General features: G+C 38.6%; 1 protein-coding gene across 2 annotated transcripts in view; it reads left to right on the top strand.

Annotated features, from left to right (window-relative positions):
- Hcs (holocarboxylase synthetase-like protein) overlaps positions 1-17,858 on the top strand; it is a 348,010-nt gene that overhangs the window by 198,531 nt on the left and 131,621 nt on the right. The window contains exon 13 of one of the 2 annotated variants that reach the window (XM_076386482.1): positions 13,055-13,237. The exons of the other annotated variant lie outside the window; for it this stretch is intronic. Within the exon in view, the coding sequence (XP_076242597.1) occupies positions 13,055-13,237 (183 nt within the window). The remainder of the gene's footprint in view (positions 1-13,054; positions 13,238-17,858) is intronic. 2 annotated transcript variants of the gene reach the window in all.

Here is a 17,858-nt window from a genome sequence, read left to right as displayed (position 1 = left end):
TTCCATAAACAAAATTAAACTGACTATATGAGTTAAATTGCGGTCGACATTTGCACCACTTGCACTAACCGCCAGTAGTCCAAAAAAAATTTCGGAGTTAACCCATTTAAAGATGCATGTCAAATTCAATTGGATGTCATAAAACGATTGTCAATGTTGCTTTGGTAATTATTTAGAATAAGTGCCTCCTCACCGATTTCTTTGAAACTTTTTTATATCATGTATCTTGATACGTGGATTAATTTTTCTAAATGAAATAATTGTCGCTCTCTTTTCGTTTTCGAGATAAAAATTTTTATATGCTTGAAAATTATGGTGGCAGGCTGAGGGTAGGTAGCAAAAAGGGGATTTGAGTTGGGTTAGAGCTAGGGCCAGTAAAAGAGATGTTTCGAGTTGGTTAGAGCTAGGGCCAGGAAAAGAGCGCAGTTTTATTCATGTAATTAGTTTAATTTTGTTTACCGAAATCATTAAAGCCTGTTACTTGAATGTTAAATATTGAAGAACCTTCTTCGCGCATCGATTCGAGTTTCGGGGAGTCTACAGTAAAGCTAAGGGTCTTTGGGGAAAGATCCAGATATCTAACAACACCAGGTGTTGAGGAAGGGTCTTCGATGAGTTTTTAAAGAAACCACAATTACTTTTTTGACAAACCTTTATATCGTACGTTTGTGCCAATATCCATGACGAGCCAAGTTTTCCCACAAATCTTGTTCTTTTCTCGCGATATTCCCATTGTGTGTGCAGTCTTTCTCTAAATTTTACGCTAAGATTTCTATTAGTGCGTGAAGTTTCTACGTGTGTGAATTTGGACCTGAATATTAATCGGAGGGTGGACATATTAACCCTTCCTACTTCCAAATTCTGTTGTTTTGACAAACAACCAACCCAAATGTTTTAACTTTCTCTTTGGATTGTGAATAGTAGGCAGATTTACTGATACTCGTCATTCAACGATACCCTCGTACGGTGTGTAGCGGATGTGCACTGTTTCTTATGAAGAGATAGACACCAGACGCATGGTAATGGGACGGTCTTCGAGTAAAAATCGTCGAGATGGTAGCAGTATTCGGAATCTTTGCTGGTATTATCATAATTTTGATGATAAAGCTACCAAATGTGTTTCCCTTTGTAACTGGGCGGACAACAAGCTAGGAAGCAAGCCGGAAAATAAATAGGACCGTCGCATGTTAAGGCGGCAGGATTCGACGGTCCCAATATAGGCCCCATTTTTATTACAGACCGATATTCCAAAATAAAATTCTTGATGAACACGGCTGGGGATTTATGTATTTTTCCTCGAGCACGAGTGAGTGGACTTGTACGGGAGTGCGATTACGATATGTATGCGCCTAGTGGCACTCGCATTGTAACGTACTTTCGTAACAACGAATTAAAATTTTTTACTATGACATAATTTCGTTTGGCGTTTTGTAGTGGCTAATGTTGATGGACCTATTATTGGCATGGTTTTCCTATCACATTATAATCTGTTGGTAGATCCAGACAATAAGCGTTTGTTTGATATCATGACTAATTTATTTGTGATCGGTCAATCAGTTAATAGAAACAACTCGTCGGCTAAAACTATTATTGATAATTCGATGTATTATTAGCTTCTCACTAAATATCCCGATCTAAGTAGGCCAGTATTTTTGAACGAGAAAATATTAAGCATAATATCGAGCACTACATTGAAACCACCCCTAGATCACCTGTGCATAATAAACCAAAGCCACTTGCATCGGATCGACTCCAAGCAGTGAAGATCGAATTTGACCTGATGTTGAGACAACGAATCATTTGTCCTTCGAAAAGCCCATGGGCCCCACTGTTATATCCGGTGGTAAAAAAGGGCGGAAAATCGATGCGACCATGCAGCGATTATCGGACTCTTAATACCCGCACCATCCCTGACAGGTAAGCCCACACCCTCGTGTTTTTTCTAAGACTGATTAGTCTTAGATAGTCTGTGCTTACAATCAAATTTTTGTAGCATTACCTGATTCCAAAAAAACAGTGTAACGTCCCTAAAGCGATGCTACGTTGTCCATGGAAGAGCGGCTTTCTGATGGACGAAAAGTGGGGTTCGTGTGGCGTGCGGTTAAGGAGTTAAAATCCAAAGCTTAGATCTTTCTTGACAATAATTTATTCAGTAAAACCCTATTCTAATTCTAACGTAAATACAATACTAATGCCTATTCTAATTCGTTAAATATTTGTAAGAACAAATAAGGTTAATTATTATGTACAGACGAGGTTATGTTGATTGTAATCGTTATGCGATATACTTCTATTATTTATCTCGATAACGCGAGAGTTAGGTTATGTGTCTATGCTTAAAATTCGTGAATAAGAGTAATTATGCTGTTATTAATTATTAATCCGTATTAATTGCGGTAGAGGATCCTCTGTATTAGACGATACGCAGTGCAAGTGTGTGTGTGTGTGCAATAGATCTTGTCTCGTATGCCCTGGTCGCTGCCGAAGTTATAGATGGCTATAACCTAAGAGCGGTCTCAAGGTTTCATGAAACATATAATCTTTGCTTGATTGCCTAAGCATCCGTAAGCCCTTCGTTATCTTTTCTACATCAGTCGCTACCTTAGAGAAAAGACTTTTCAGGAGCGGTCTTAGAAATGCGTCCGACTTAGAATGGCTTCTAGCGCTTGTTGGCAAGCGATTCGTCTGCTTACGGCAAGCACGAACTCTATATTAAAGGAGCATCAATTACTATTTGGTAGAACGGTCGCTACCCCTAAAGGAGCGGTCTCGATCTTTAGTATCTCAGCTACCTCCAAGATGTTGCCCGTACTGCACTTGCTTAGAATCGTCGTAGTGCACCTGTCATAAAGCTACTCAAGATTGAACCTGTAAAGGAGCATCGAATACTCTTGATCTCTGGAAAACGGTCGCTACCCCTAAAGGAGCGGTCTCGATCTCACTGGACGAGTATCTCAGCTGCCTCCCAGATCTTCGTCTATTCGGAACCTGATGCCAGAGAGAAGTGTGTTCCTGCTGCTTTCGCAGCTCCTTATATACCCGCCAGTCGGAGTTCGCACATGCGCAGTTGTTCTAATTCTAATGGCGCTCTTATTCTAATAGTGACTGTTTTAATATGAAAACGTACGAAATATGCTGTACTTATATGAGAATGTAATTAAAATCTATAATATATAATGTGTGTCGTAATACAAAAATGTTTATTAGTAATTGGATAACAGAATACGCGCTATTATACAGTTATAAGATAGAAATAGAAAGAGATAGATATGTTTACAATAAGATGGAGAGAGACAGCGATAGTAGAGAGAGATAGAGTGAAATAGGAAGAGACAGAGACAGAGTCGTGGGGCGTTACAACAGCAATAACAACCCCATTTAGGTTATTTGAGTTTATTTTCATGTCGTTTGGTTAAGCAAATGTTGCATAAACGTGTCAACGTTTCATTGACCAAGTAATTCGCAGACTAAATTTCGTATACACTTACATTGATGATTTTCTTATCGCGTCTAAAGGTGAAGTAGAGCATAACAAACATCTTAAAATGCTTTTCGAGTGCTTAAATCAGTGTGGGACTGTTATAAATCCAACAAAATGTGTTTTTGGAATAAATGATATAACGTTCTCAAGATATACTGTCAGCTAAAATGCAATAAAATCTTTGGCAGAGGGTGTAAAGGTGATAGTAAATTTTTCAAAACTTGCGACAATCAAGTTCTCGAAAAAATTTTTGGGAATAATTAATTTCTATCGACGATTTGAAGTGGCTCACGTAAGTATTCGCACGCTCGCTATTGAAACCTTAAGCAATAAAAATATACAGATTAAACTTAACTACTAAAAGTAATGTTATAGCTACTGTAAGATACAAGATACAAGTCGAGACTGTTTATCCAAAATTTTAAATAAATTCGTTAATGTTTGCCGAAGTTAGAAAACATTCGTTGTAAGGATGTACTGAAATAGGGTCACAAAGGTAATCGAGCAACATTTATTATACATACTGTTATGCCGGACAACGCCTATCCGTAACATAGTTGCGTCAATCCAAAAGCGTTCTGGATAAGCATGTGCAAGCTTGTTGTGCAAAATCAGTATCGACATCTCCATCGTCAACGATGTTGCTAACAAGACCATGTATGGTAATGTGTGATCCGTCAGCGACGCGAAACAGAATTCGATATCGGCGTAATCGAAGATTTCGAAGACGACCACGAACGACGAAAGGTCGGAGCGACCACGTGTACTCTCGCTAACCGTTCAGACACCTTGTTCAATAAACGAAAATTTGCTGGAATCACCCGGTGGATTATAATCCTTTAACCGCTCACGAACCCAAGGACCAAATCCTGTACCTTGTCTTGCGAATCGCCTCACGGGTCACAACAATACCTTATTATATGTTTAAATACAATAACATGTTTAAATATTTGTATTTATCCAAAATGCCATCAATAAAAACAACACTGTGCTTTACGGTATGACGTGGCACCAGTGCCAGTTACAAAGCGAATCTTTCCTGGAGCAAGAGAGGCCTTTAGTGCACACCATCGGGAGTCTAACGTGTTACTAACATCTATTTTACGCGTAAGCGACCTCGGTTATCTCGGCAGCCTAGATGAGGGCATTGGCAGGAGACAGGGACTAAACAACATCGCAGTCATCAGAGCGGACTCTTGCGGCGGATCTTCGGAATCGGGAAGCGTCCAGGGTACCAGCCGCTCCAGGGTCACTCCGCCCGGTGAGTGAAGAGACGCTTAAAGTGGGAGGCTGTCGTGGCCCATCAAGCCGACTCAGAGAGGATGCTCGATGGAAGGACTGCACCAAGGATGCACGAGGACACACCGAATAATGGGAAACAGCTGACACCGCGCGATTAGTCACCTCGCTTCGTGTGCCGGGAGAGAAGTCCGCGGAGAGGTGTAGGGATGCTGCTACGGGAGCATTCTCGTGGGCAGACGATGCCACAGAGGACCGAAAGCACAGCGTTTACTACTACGCCTCGGTTCGTTGCTGCAAAAAAAGTCCCAGGGGGACTTAATGAGTCCCTGCCAATCATCGATGGCAATTCGAACCGTGTCGCTAATAATTGGTCGCAAGGTCGCGTGTCACGAGCGAGCCAATCGAGGGCACGGAGGGGGAAAGCGTCGCGTGTCGAGATTCTGCCGCACGCAGCGATCTCGGCCTTCTTCTTGTACGGAACGCTGAGTGGGTTACAGGTTATGTGTCTTCCCCCATTGTTTTCCCGATTCAGAACATCTTAGTTCGAACGCGAGAGTACGAAAGGACCGACTCCTGGTGGTCACGTAGGCCGTGTGGCAGAAAGAAAGGTGTCGCGAGCGGGTTTACCTGTGAACCTGTGGACTCGGATGAACGTTGAGTCCTCGGCTTCGCGGCGGGAACGCAAACGGTTGTCGCGGAAATATCTTCGGCCTGCTGGTTTCGAGCCACCGTAACCGCAACCGTGCGGTCGGTTGTCTTACACGTGCCAAAACGTGCGTTTCGGCTTCGCCGTCGCCCGTGAACCATTGTCACGCAATCCCCTAAGCGAGAAACGGGTACCTTCCCGCGACACCATGTAGCGGACCATCACGTGTAATAACCTCGCATAAAGTCTGTACGTTTCTCGTTAGAATACATATCATATTTTACCAGAAAACCGTGTTTCATCCGGCGTTTTCGTCGTAAGAACCCAAAATCCTAGATACATTCTTCATCCCGCGCCTGAAAGAATCTCGCCCCTCCCAGTGCTGAGAGCTAGCTTGGGCCATAATTTTAAAAACGGGAGGCGCGTTCCACGCCTGTACTCGCAAGATACCTAGCGCCCGCGGTAAAAATCAAAGCGTGGGATGCGTGGCGATCTGATCCTGCACGCTCGTCCTACCCCGAATACAGCTCGGCGGGACGATTACGTCGCAACGGATAGAACGTAAATTTTTAATATTCATTTCTAAATTGGGGTTTCTCCAAATATAACGACGTCCATTCGATTCAAATATATTAAATTTGCTTTCATCAGAGAACATAATATTATCCCAAAATGCATCATCTTTATTAACGTACTTTTCCTAATTTTAAACGCTTAGACTGATTCTTCTTGTCAATCAATCGATTTTTCCGTGGAATTCTATCATGAAAATTATTGTTCCGCAAAATTCTACGTCATAATGTAGGATGAGCTTCCTTTTTAAAGTTATCAGCAATTAGCTAAATGAGCTTTGTAGCCGCGAAATGTTTGTGTCTCTTTTATTTTGCGTATAATAATAACTTCTTTACTGTTTAATTGTCTGGGCAGACTTGTACAGTGCTTAGTTACTAACGCTTCTTCGTTTTTTTTTTTTTTTTATATTATAATGCACTGTAGACACACATCTTCCTACAATTTCAGCAATCTGTCTATACAACTTTCTCTCCTTGTGTATTTTTAATACTGATTTCCTTTGGTATATCTGCGTTTCCAATTTTTTTTAACTCATTATCATTACACAAACTAGTATTACTTGCAGCGACGCACAAAAGTTACTATACGATGCCTTTAAAGCAACTGAATCCAGCAATGTTTATATTTTGCGCAACACAACATTGTTTACTCACTTGATCTCTATGCATTCAAATACTTTTGTGACCTTGTTCCAGTACATTCTTACAATGAATTATTTATAACTTCTGCAAACATTGCCCGATTTACTCCAGATTTTGTATAAGCAATCTCGACACTTGTACTTTACAGTAATTATAACATTACTCTCAAAACTTAAGTGTAACATGTATATTTTGGTTGTATAAAGTTTCAATAGCGAACGTTTGAATACTTTCGTGGGCCACTGTATACCTTACGTGACGAAACTTGTGAAACCTTTGAATGATCTGTTGAAAGATGTGGAGAAGAGCAACCCATTTGTATCACACACGGAGACATTAGAGAAGGTTTTTGTAGACGTGAAAAACCGATTTGCAAAGGCTACAATTTTAACACATCCCAAACCAGCTGCACCAATTAACATTATTGTTAATTTTTCACCTACCTAGATTACATAAGCCAATTTACAACTGATATTAGAGATGTTAAGGGTATTGACAATAGTTTAGCGGATGTATTTTCGCGAATTAAAATTATTACTTCACCTCCTGATTATAAAACACTTGAAGAAGTACAAAAGCAGGATGTAGAGCTTCGAAATATTTTAAATTCTAATACGAGCGTACTGTGTCGTAAGAGCTCATTTTCCTGGTTTCAGTGTTTCTCTGCATTGTGATATGAATAGTGATACAGTTAGACTTTTTATACCTGTGTTTCTACGGCGAGCGGTCTTTATCTTCGTGCACGGGCTTTCCCATCCGGATATTCAAGTAACACAGAAGTTAATGACCCATCGTTTTGTTTGACCAGCGGTAAATAAGTATTGTCGTGAATGGGCACGACATTGCATTGCTTGTCAGGGAGCAAAGATCACAAAACACGTTGTAACTCTCATTACAGGTTTTAAAAATTCAGTTAGATTTGAGCACGTCCATATTGACCTTGTAAGAGCTTTGCCAATATCTAAGGGATGTAGATATTGTTTGACGCGATTGATCGTTCTTCTTACTAGCCAGAGGTGGTACTGATTGCGGAGACCGACGCGGAAACCGTTAAAAATTACAACTGATCAAGGACGTCAATTCGAATCATATTTATTTAAACAATTGTCGTGTTTAATAGGTGCAACTCATCTGAGAATGACAGCATATCATTTGCAAGCAAATGGTATAGTAGAAAGATTTCCGACAGATCCGAATGGTTTTCCGTATATGTAATATATGAATTAATCCCAGTAACATTTATTAAACTATAAAAAATGACCATAGGCCACTTATTAGTTCCTCGAGCATAGGAAGGTACTGAATGATTTAGATTGCTCGCTTCCCTATTTTCAAAAAAAATTAGAATATGCATTTCATCGGTCTGAGAGACCGACGCGCGAGTATAGAAAGGTTAAGGAACTCGCCACAACACCGTATGCATTTCTGTGGCATGACGCTGTAAAAGAACCGTTGCAACCACCTTATGACGGTCCATTTAAGGTTTTACTACGTGGCGACAAGAATTTCGTTATTGATATTATTGGAAAATATGTCAATGTTTCTATTGATAGATTAAAACTCGCTTTTACTTCGATTGACGTTAGAACCACCAATTATTAAGAAACGATGTTTACTTAGTTACAGATGGTTTACATAATGATGAACAGATAGTACGAGCAGCAAAGATGATCTGTAAGTAATAGGAAGTCGTTTTCAAATACAATCTGGTAGGAGTGTTAGATTTTCCAATTGGTTTCAAGCTAATTTTAACTAAAAATTATTTTATATCATATTATATAAGTGTAAGGCGTATTATGCTATACGTTTCAAATACATTTTATAGTGTGTTAGGTCGTGTGTTATATACAGAGTGTCCCAAACTAAGTGCGGGTGCCGGAAATGAGAAATTCCTGGGGTGATTCTAAACAACATTTTCCTTTGCAAAAATGTCCTCCGAAGCTTTGTTAACAAGTTATTAATGAAAAACCCCGACCAATCAGAGAGCACGAATAGCGAGCGCTCGGCCGACCAACGACAGCTCACAAGCTACACGGAGCGTTTGCTACTCACCGTGCTCGAGGCTTGTACAAGAAACTCAAGACCTTTACACGTTATTGCCAAATTTCTCCTAAAATATTGGATGAAAAATTATGAAAAAAATTAGGGACACGCTAACTATTGCGACATATATTGTGGAATTTTTTCAGATTTTTAAGTTATTAGCCAAGTTCTATAAAAAAAGACAATGCTAGTGTTGCTTTCTCATAAACTATTAGACAAAAAATTATGAAAAAAATTAGGAACACCTTAGCTACCGCGACAAATGTTGTGGAATTTTCTCAGACTTTTAAATTAATTAACAAAATTGTAAAACATAAAAAACGAGGAAAAAGAGTTTCAAAATGCCGATTTAGTAAAGTAATACTGTTGTAAAAAAAAATAAAAAGCAATGTTTTCGTAGTTCTTACGGATTGTACGTTATGTTACTGTGTATCAAAACATTGAAAACTGTACAATAATACTTATTCCATAATGAATGAACGAAAATTGGACGTATCAGTTGCTGTAATCGGTAAAAAGTACGGAAACATTGATTTTTATTTTTTTAATTATGACGGACCAAGACAAAACATGGTTAAATAAATTGAGATTAATAATATGACTCTAGTAATACGAGTAATTACTAACAGTAAAACTCACCCATTCGGAGAGTAATTCACCTGCTGCTTGAACACTTGCTCCATTAGTTGTGCCGATCCCGATCATTGGGGGATGATGCCCAGCTAGCGCTGATCGCAGGTATCCAAGCCCACAAGAAGACACCTTACATTTACAACACTACGCGATCACTAACACTGATCACTTCACTAAACGAGCACTTGACTTTTTAATGACCGACAATCGACTATTTTGAAACGTTCTGCGGCATTCCGTAAATAAAAACAAGATGTTACACACTTCAGCGGTAAAATTACGATCGATACTGGCGATTTTTTCCGAAGTCTCTTTCCTTATGCCCTCGCATCCCTCTAGCGCGACTTCTCGGGGTGTAGCTTCGTCGAAATACTCGAATTTGATTTGTGAATTGCCACCAACGAGGTTGAATCTTCCTCGGTTACTTTTTTTAGTGCAGGTGGTAGTCTCTTCTTCGGGTCGAAAAAGTCGCAAGCAAATTCATGGGGAAAAGCGAAGGCCGTAACAAGTGTCTCTCAGATTTGGCCGTTTATGATCACAGGTATTGCCCTGCAAGTTCGAAGGAGCCGTCGGTACCCGAGACTCAAGACCGCAACAGTCGCGTCGCGTTAACCATGGAAGTCCTTTGGATGCGTTTGGACGGATGAAATATGGAATTGCCCGTTGTTAAAACGCCAGTTGGGGAAAGCTTCTGAACGTTAAACATTTGGTCAACGGATGTCTCGCATAGACATACAAACTCGTCGATGAGGAGAAAATACGGCAATTGTATTTTTATTCTTTAGTTACTTCAATATCAGAGTCCTGCGACTGGCATGCATTTTATTACGGCACACACACACAGTGATCATCCGATGTTTGTTTCTCGCTTCCCTAATTTTCGTAAACCTTTCGACCTATAGGGGAGGCTTACCCATGTATTAAAGATTTGATGGATCTTTTACATGCACGTAAATGCATTTAGGTACATGTAAAATCAGGACCTCCTTTATAAACCACTTGGAAATTAAATTCAATACAATGGCAATACTTTTTTTCCTTCGGAATATTTTAACGAATATCTGTTTATTTTTTCGATTTTGTTTCATAAAAATATTTTGAAAGACAACAGGGCAAACAATAAGAATAAATGTACGGTCACTACACGTGCAGCGTGATAAAAAAACAGGGCTCGGTCACAAGACGCAGACATCGTAATAGTTAAGGGGATTTGAATACAATTGATGTATTTAACCCCCAATGCAGCGACGAATTAGTCTCTGCCAGACATTTGTTGACCAAATGTTTAAGGGCAAAAGGGTTTCCCCAACTCGGTTTTTAACAACGGCCAATTCCATATTTCATCCGTCCGAATGCATCGAAAGGACTTCCATGGTAAGCACGACGCGACCCTCGCGGCCTTTGGTCTCGGGTACGAATTGCTCCTTTGAACTAGGCTAGGCAATACCTGTGATCATAAACGGCCATATCTGCGAGACACTCGTTGCTGTCTCCTACGCTAATCCGATATGCCTTTGCTTTTCCCCATGAATTTGCTTGTGACTTTTTCGACTCGAAGGAGAGACTACCACCTCCACTAAAAAAAGTAACCGAGGAAGATCCAACCTTCTTGGTGTCAACTAGCAAATCAAATTCGAGTATTTTGACGAAGCTACACCCCGAGAAATCGCGCAGGAGGGATGCGAGGACACGAGGAAAGAGACTTTGGAAAAAATCGTCAGTATCGATCGTAATTTCGCCGCGGAACTGTGTAACATCTTGTTTTTATTTACGGAATTCCGCAGAACGTTTGAAAATAATCGGTTGGCGGTCAATAAAAAGTCAAGTGCTCGTTTAGTGAAGTTATCAGTGTTAGTGACCACGAAGTGTTGTAATTTCAAAGTGGCTACTTGTGCTGTTGTACCTGCGATCAACGCTACCTGGGCATAATGCCTCAGTGATCGAGATCGGCACAGTGACCCAATGGAGCAAGTGTTGAGGCAGCAGGTGAATTCTTCTCCGAATGGGTGAGTTTTACCGATAATAATTACTCATATTACTACAGTCATATTATTAATTTCAATTTATTTAAACATTTTTTGCGTTGGTCCGTCATAATTAAAAAAATAAAAATCAATGTTTCCGTACTTTTTACCGATTACAGTAACTAATACGTTCAATTTTTGTTCATTCATTATGAAGTAAGTATTCTTATACAGTTTTTAATGTTTTAATACAGAGTAAAATAACGTACAATCCGTAGGAACTACGAAAACATTGTTTTTTATTTTTTTTTACTATGGCATTACTTTACTAAATCGGCATTTTAAAATTCTTTCTCCTCGTTTTTTATTTTTTAAAACTTGGATAATTAATTTAAAAATCTGAAAAAATTCTATAATGTGTGTCTCAATAGTTAACATGGTCCTAATTTTTTTCATAATTTTTCGTCCAATAGTTTAGGAGAAATTGAGCATTGACGTAAACATTTTGAGTTTTTTGTACAACCTTCGAGCACGGTGAATAGCAGACGCTCGACGTAGCTTGTACCCTGTCAGTGGTCGGCCGAGCGCTCGCTATTCGCGCTCTCTGATTGGTAGGGGTTTTTCGTTAATAACTTGTTAACAAAGCTTCGGAGGATATTTTTGCAAAGGAAAATGTTGTTTAAAATTACCCCAGGAATCTCCCATTTCCGGCTCCCGCACTTAGTTTGGGACACCTTGAATACATATTCATGTATACTTTATATCTTAGCTTTATATAGTGTTAGTTTTTTAAATGTAAAACAATGCTTAAATTTTACTAGGTGTTTTTTATGTACACGTTTATAAGAAGTTTTCATTCTTGTTTTTTATATGTTGCGTTATTACTAGTAAGGGATTGATGTAGTCGGACGTACACTGTTTCCTACGAAAAGATAGAAACCAAACCCATAGTGTATGTGCAGCAGGAGTTAGTGTGACAACGTGTTGTTGTTCTGAACGTTTCAAGGGAAACGTGCTTTTTATCCCTTGGAACGTTCGGGAAAACCCAAACATGTTGTTCTGCAAGGACCTTTGAGTGTTGAGGCGCCTTGGAACAGCAAAACAATCCTGACCGTCGATGAGTTCAGTTCGGCTTTTACGTGGTAACTCAGTACTTGTTTCGCAACAAATTATGCAATATACTACTTAAATAAAATTTATTATCAATTAGCGTGTAAGATTCATTATATGATTCACGGCATATCCTAAAGGTGTTTCAATACTGGCAAATGGGAGAACCGTAATATGTGGATGTATGAAGTGAACAAACAATTTACATGAAGGTAAACATATTAACCCTTTCTATCTTATAGTGATTGTTTTTTTTTTTTTGCAATGAGTAGAGAAGATTATTGTTATTCAGTGATATTCATCAATTTTAACTGAACTTTGGATCCTATAGCCTTGTCGAGCATCGTAACATTTCCCGTCAGCTGTTCGACGATGAGTGACCTCTCCACTCCCCTGTGTCCATGTCATACTGCTGTTCGGGTAACCACTGCTCGAGGCCTCGGCGCGTCTCTGTATCTGGTACTTTCCATCAGATTTTTAAACGCTGATAACCAACATACGAAGCTTCAAACGCGAAATTGTTATTCTTGATTTTCGTCTTATTTTGGTACCTAGAACTACCCGTTAAAGTTATGTCGAATTGTTTTGAAACACCCTGGATAATGGTATCACTTGAGTGTAACTTCAGATATTGGATTCGAAATTTTTTTAGCTTTTGTATTAAACTGAATGTATAACAAGGAAATATTTATACTTATTTAATTCTATTTATGATTTACAGTTAAAACTCGAAATGTTAGAAAAGCTAAAAAGCAGTATGCAGTCAAATAATACATTAAGAACATCAAAATTGGAAATACAATTTTGTCGAGGTAGTTCGTTCTGCAAATCAGCGTCATCTTCTTTTCTTCCTATTAGCATGCATCAGTGTCCAGACAATTTCTCAACGATCGAGTATTTTGAGGTAATATTTTAAGTATATTTTCATAATGTCTTTGGAAAGTTTGCATTAACTGTAAGTATTATGTTATCTTCCCATTCAAATGAAACTTAATGTGTTATTTTCTTCTTAACTACATCAAGGCACAACATATTTTGTGAGACAATTTTTGAAGTCATTTACGATATTGTAATTTCTCTAGAAATTGTAATTTCTTATGTAATATTATAATATATGATATTATTATAACAAAAAGATTATAATGGAACATTCTCTGTAACTTTTTTAACTCAATAACAGGGGAAAGTACCTAATGTATTCCTTAATTATATCTTACAGACACAAGTAATGGAAGTCCTTTTGCGAAAAAATGATTTAATTCGCAAAAAAAAACAAACTTTTTGAAAGTATTCAATTACTCGGTTCTACCCTACAGCCGTGGGTAATACCGGGGATATATAAATAACGTGTAAAATGTAGTGTAAGTTTAAATTCTTTACTTTAACTGTTTGAAAACGAGTATAAAATGTTACTTCAAATAAGTTTTTAGATATGAATTCATATATAAATATATAAATCATATATGAATATATAAATTCATTTTATTGTGTTGATTATGATATAGTTTAATATAATGAAAAATGTTATTCAACGCAACGGCGTGCTTTCTAGAACAGAAACAGAAAACCCGTTAGAGCGCTCATCGCTCAGCGAACACAGCGCCATGCGCCATGTTGTGGCGCGATATATAACTGCCGCGTCGTGTGTCAAACCTCAGCATATTGTAATCTGACTTACATTAATTTGTTCTAACTATTTAAAAATTGTTTTAAACTTTTTTTAATTCATCTATTACAATTTAACTTTATTTTTAATTTCATTTTATTCAGAAAAAGTCGGAAATGTATGTTTAGTTACTTGTCATCAATATTCGTGCGAATCTCATGTGTTCACCCGTGGTATGTGACACATCACAATGTGAATATACTTTTCCTGTGATTTCGAATAATAGATCATTCACTGATTTTTTAAACGTAAATTGGATTTTATAAGATATATTTTATCAATATATGCATAAGCATCAGTAAAAAACTGTTCGCTTGTATTATGACTTATTCAGTACCTTATAGTGTTATTAGAACCAAAAACAGAGAAATATAACATTTTCGAGTAATAATAACAAAAGTAAATGAATATAAAAAGACATTTATGTTATATACATCCAGAGTGTCCCGTATAAGGTGGCGGAGCCGAAAAGGTCAGATTCCTGGGGTGATTCTAAACACCCTTTTCCTTTGCAAAAATGTTCTCTGAAGCTTTGTTAACGAGTTATTAACGAAAAACATCGACCAATCAGAGAGCGCCTATAGCGGACGGACGGCCGTCCAGTGACAGCACAAGCTACGCGTAGCGTTCACTACGTGCTGTGCCCGTGTCTTGGACAAGAAACTCAATATCTCTATGTTATTGCTCAATTCCTCTTAAACTATTAGATGGAAAATTATGAAAAAAATCAGAGACACGTTAGCTATCGCAACACATACTATGGATATTTTTTCAGATTTTTAAAATAATTAACAAAGTTGTAAAACATAAAAAACGAGGAAACAGAGTTTCAAAATGCCGATTTAGAAAAGTAATGCTATAGTAAAAAAAATAAAAAGCAATGTTTTCGTAGTTCCTACGGATTGTACGTTATTTTACTGTGTATTAAAACATTGAAAACACTACAAAAATACTTATTTCACAATGAATGAACAAAAATTGGACGTATTAGTTGCTGTAATCGGTAAAAAGTACGGAAACATTGATTTTTATTTTTTTAATTATGACGGACCAACGCAAAAAATGTTTAAATAAATTGAAATTAATAATATGACTGTAGTAATATGAGTAATTATTATCGGTAAAACTCACCCATTCGGAGAAGAATTCACCTGCTGCTTGAACACTTGCTCCATTGGGTCACTGTGCCGATCCCGGTCATTGGGTGATGATGCCCAGGTTGCGCTAATCACAGGTATACGACACCACAAGGAGCCACCTTGCATATACAACACTTCGCGGTCACAAACACTGATCACTTCACCAAACGAGCACTTTCCCTTTTAATGGCAAACAACCGATTATTTTGAAACGTTCTGCGGCATTCCGTAAATAAGAACAAGATGTTACACAGTTCGGTGGCGAAAATACGATCGATAATGACGATTTTTTCCGAAGTCTCTTTCTTTGTGCTCTCGCATCCCTCCAACGTGACTTCTCAGGGTGTAGCTTCGTCGAAATACTGGAATTTGATATTTCGGTGCGGTTAGAGGGCGACGGCGACGTCGACGCCGACGTCGAAAAGTGAAAATATCTATAATATCAAAAAGACTGCATGTGCCTCGTTGTGCTTGCCGGTGACTTAGACCTAAGCGTTTCAAGCTTCTTTCCGAAGCCGTCCGAAGCGGTCCGAACCGCCGAGCTCACTTTCTGTTCGAACCTCACAATGTCATTTGGAATGACTTTTCATGGGACTTCTTGTGGGACATGAACGAAACACAGAGCTCGTATAGTTGCATGTGTAGTGGTGCCTCAAATTTTCGAAACTCGTGTGACAACTCAGGGCAGCACGGGCCTCCTAATTAAGCGCGACCTGGTGCGTTCAAGCGGAATTAAATTTGTCAGTTTTTTAGTCTGTTTTATCTCTAACCTGGCAAAAAGCACTGCCAAATCGCGCTGACGCTTTACGTCCTTATATTGAAAGGTTTTGAGCTAGAAAAGGGCTCATTCGATAGAGGAAGGTTCAATCTAGCCCGCGCTGGTCATGATTCGCTTAGAACAATCTCTACATTAGCTAAAAATGCTTAGATTTCATGGCTGTGAATTTGTCGATTTTTACATTACTTTCAACACTCATATTACTGAACATCAGCAGAATCTGATTAAATCATGACCATCGCGGACTAGATTGAACCTTGCTTTATTGAATGAGCCATTTTTCATCTCAAAATCTTTCAATATGAGGACGTAAAGCGTCAGCGCGTAAACCTCTGCTTTTGCCTAATTTTGTCGGTAATGTCACCGCCCTGACATATCTGATCATAGCCCCTTCAGGTATACTGCAACGTTTTTCCTGCGGGAGAAAAACAAAAAATGATATCCGATATCATCCGTGTATTCGGTTCCGTACGACATCCCCCCCCACCAAAATGTAGGGGGAAAAAAATCAGTTATAGCGTGTTACACCAACACCTACAGTTAAATTGAACACAGACAGTATTAGTTTTCCATACCTCAATCTAATTTTGATATGGCTGTGGAATTGTATTAAGAGTAGACTGGTTTTGCTGAGGTAATTATGAGTACTCTTAAAATTGTTTGTGTATTTTTGACTTTGGATCGATGTAGGTCTTATTTTTTGCTTTGATTACTACACCATTTTCATAGTTTTGAGGATACAAGCTTCTGATAGTGTAAATGACATGACTGTACTATACATTTGAACGCGTTATGTTAGTATAAAATTTGTTGCGTTAATGTGAACGGTATCATTTATAAAAATGAAATTAACCAGAACAGACGTCGCTCGTAGCTGCTCGAAAGAGCATGGATACCACTGGGAGCCTGTCGCATTGCTCAATATTTTTCGAAGCGGTGTACATTATGATTAACATTATTCTTTTTAATATTCTCGATATCTGATTATCTTTTTGAAAAACGCATTTCTTAGCTGAAGGTTTAAGGATCAATTTGAGCAGAGCAGTGCTTAAGGGGGTACGATCAGATATGTCAGAGCGGCGATATTACCGACAAAATTAGGCAAAAACAGGGGTTTACGGCCTGACACTTTTCGTCCTTATATGAGATGATTTTAAACTGGGAATGGGTTCATTCGAAAGAAAACAGTTCAATGCAGCGCAGTCAACTCGCGATTTAACGAAATTCTACTGATATTTAGTAATACGAGTGTTGTAAAGTAGAGCAAAAATCTACCATTGACAGGTATGGAAATTTAAGCATTTTTATGTAATTTAGAGAGTGTTTTGATCGAAATCGCGAGTTGACTGCGCTGCGTTGTACTTTTTTCTATCGAATGAACCCTTTCCCAGTTCAAAATGTTCTCATATAAGGACGAAAAGTGTCAGGCCGTAAAACCATACAACAGTATTGCTTTTGGCTGGGTTATCGATAAAACAGAGCAAAAAATGTGACAAATTTAGTTGAGCATTTGCAAACCAGGCGACGCCTAATTTGAAAGACTGCCGATGTGGAATCGGAATCTGTGATACCCAAATTAACGATGCGAGTTACTGAAAATTTCCCCCTCCACTACACACACCACCTTAGGAGTCGCGTGTACGTGAGCTCGGCGCTTCGGGCCACTCCGGCCATATTCGAAAAGTCAAAAGAGAACGCAAGTGTAAAGTGAACCTTACTCTCTCGCTCTTTAAATACTGTCCAAGTTGCCGACAAACGACACAAACCGCGCGCGATATTTTCATTTGTCCAGACATGTTTACGAAAGCCCGAGAAGACAAGAATACGGAGCCCGTCTTTTGCTATCATGCAGGTTCAAATCTGTGACTTTTTTATTTCATACATAATTTTTAGTAGCTTTTTAACTTTAGAATTCCTCGCTTCATATATTACTTCATTTATA

Source organism: Calliopsis andreniformis, chromosome 10 (genome assembly GCF_051401765.1).
Source record: "Calliopsis andreniformis isolate RMS-2024a chromosome 10, iyCalAndr_principal, whole genome shotgun sequence".
Lineage (NCBI taxonomy): Eukaryota > Metazoa > Arthropoda > Insecta > Hymenoptera > Andrenidae > Calliopsis > Calliopsis andreniformis.
This window is presented reverse-complemented; position numbering and strand designations above follow the sequence as displayed.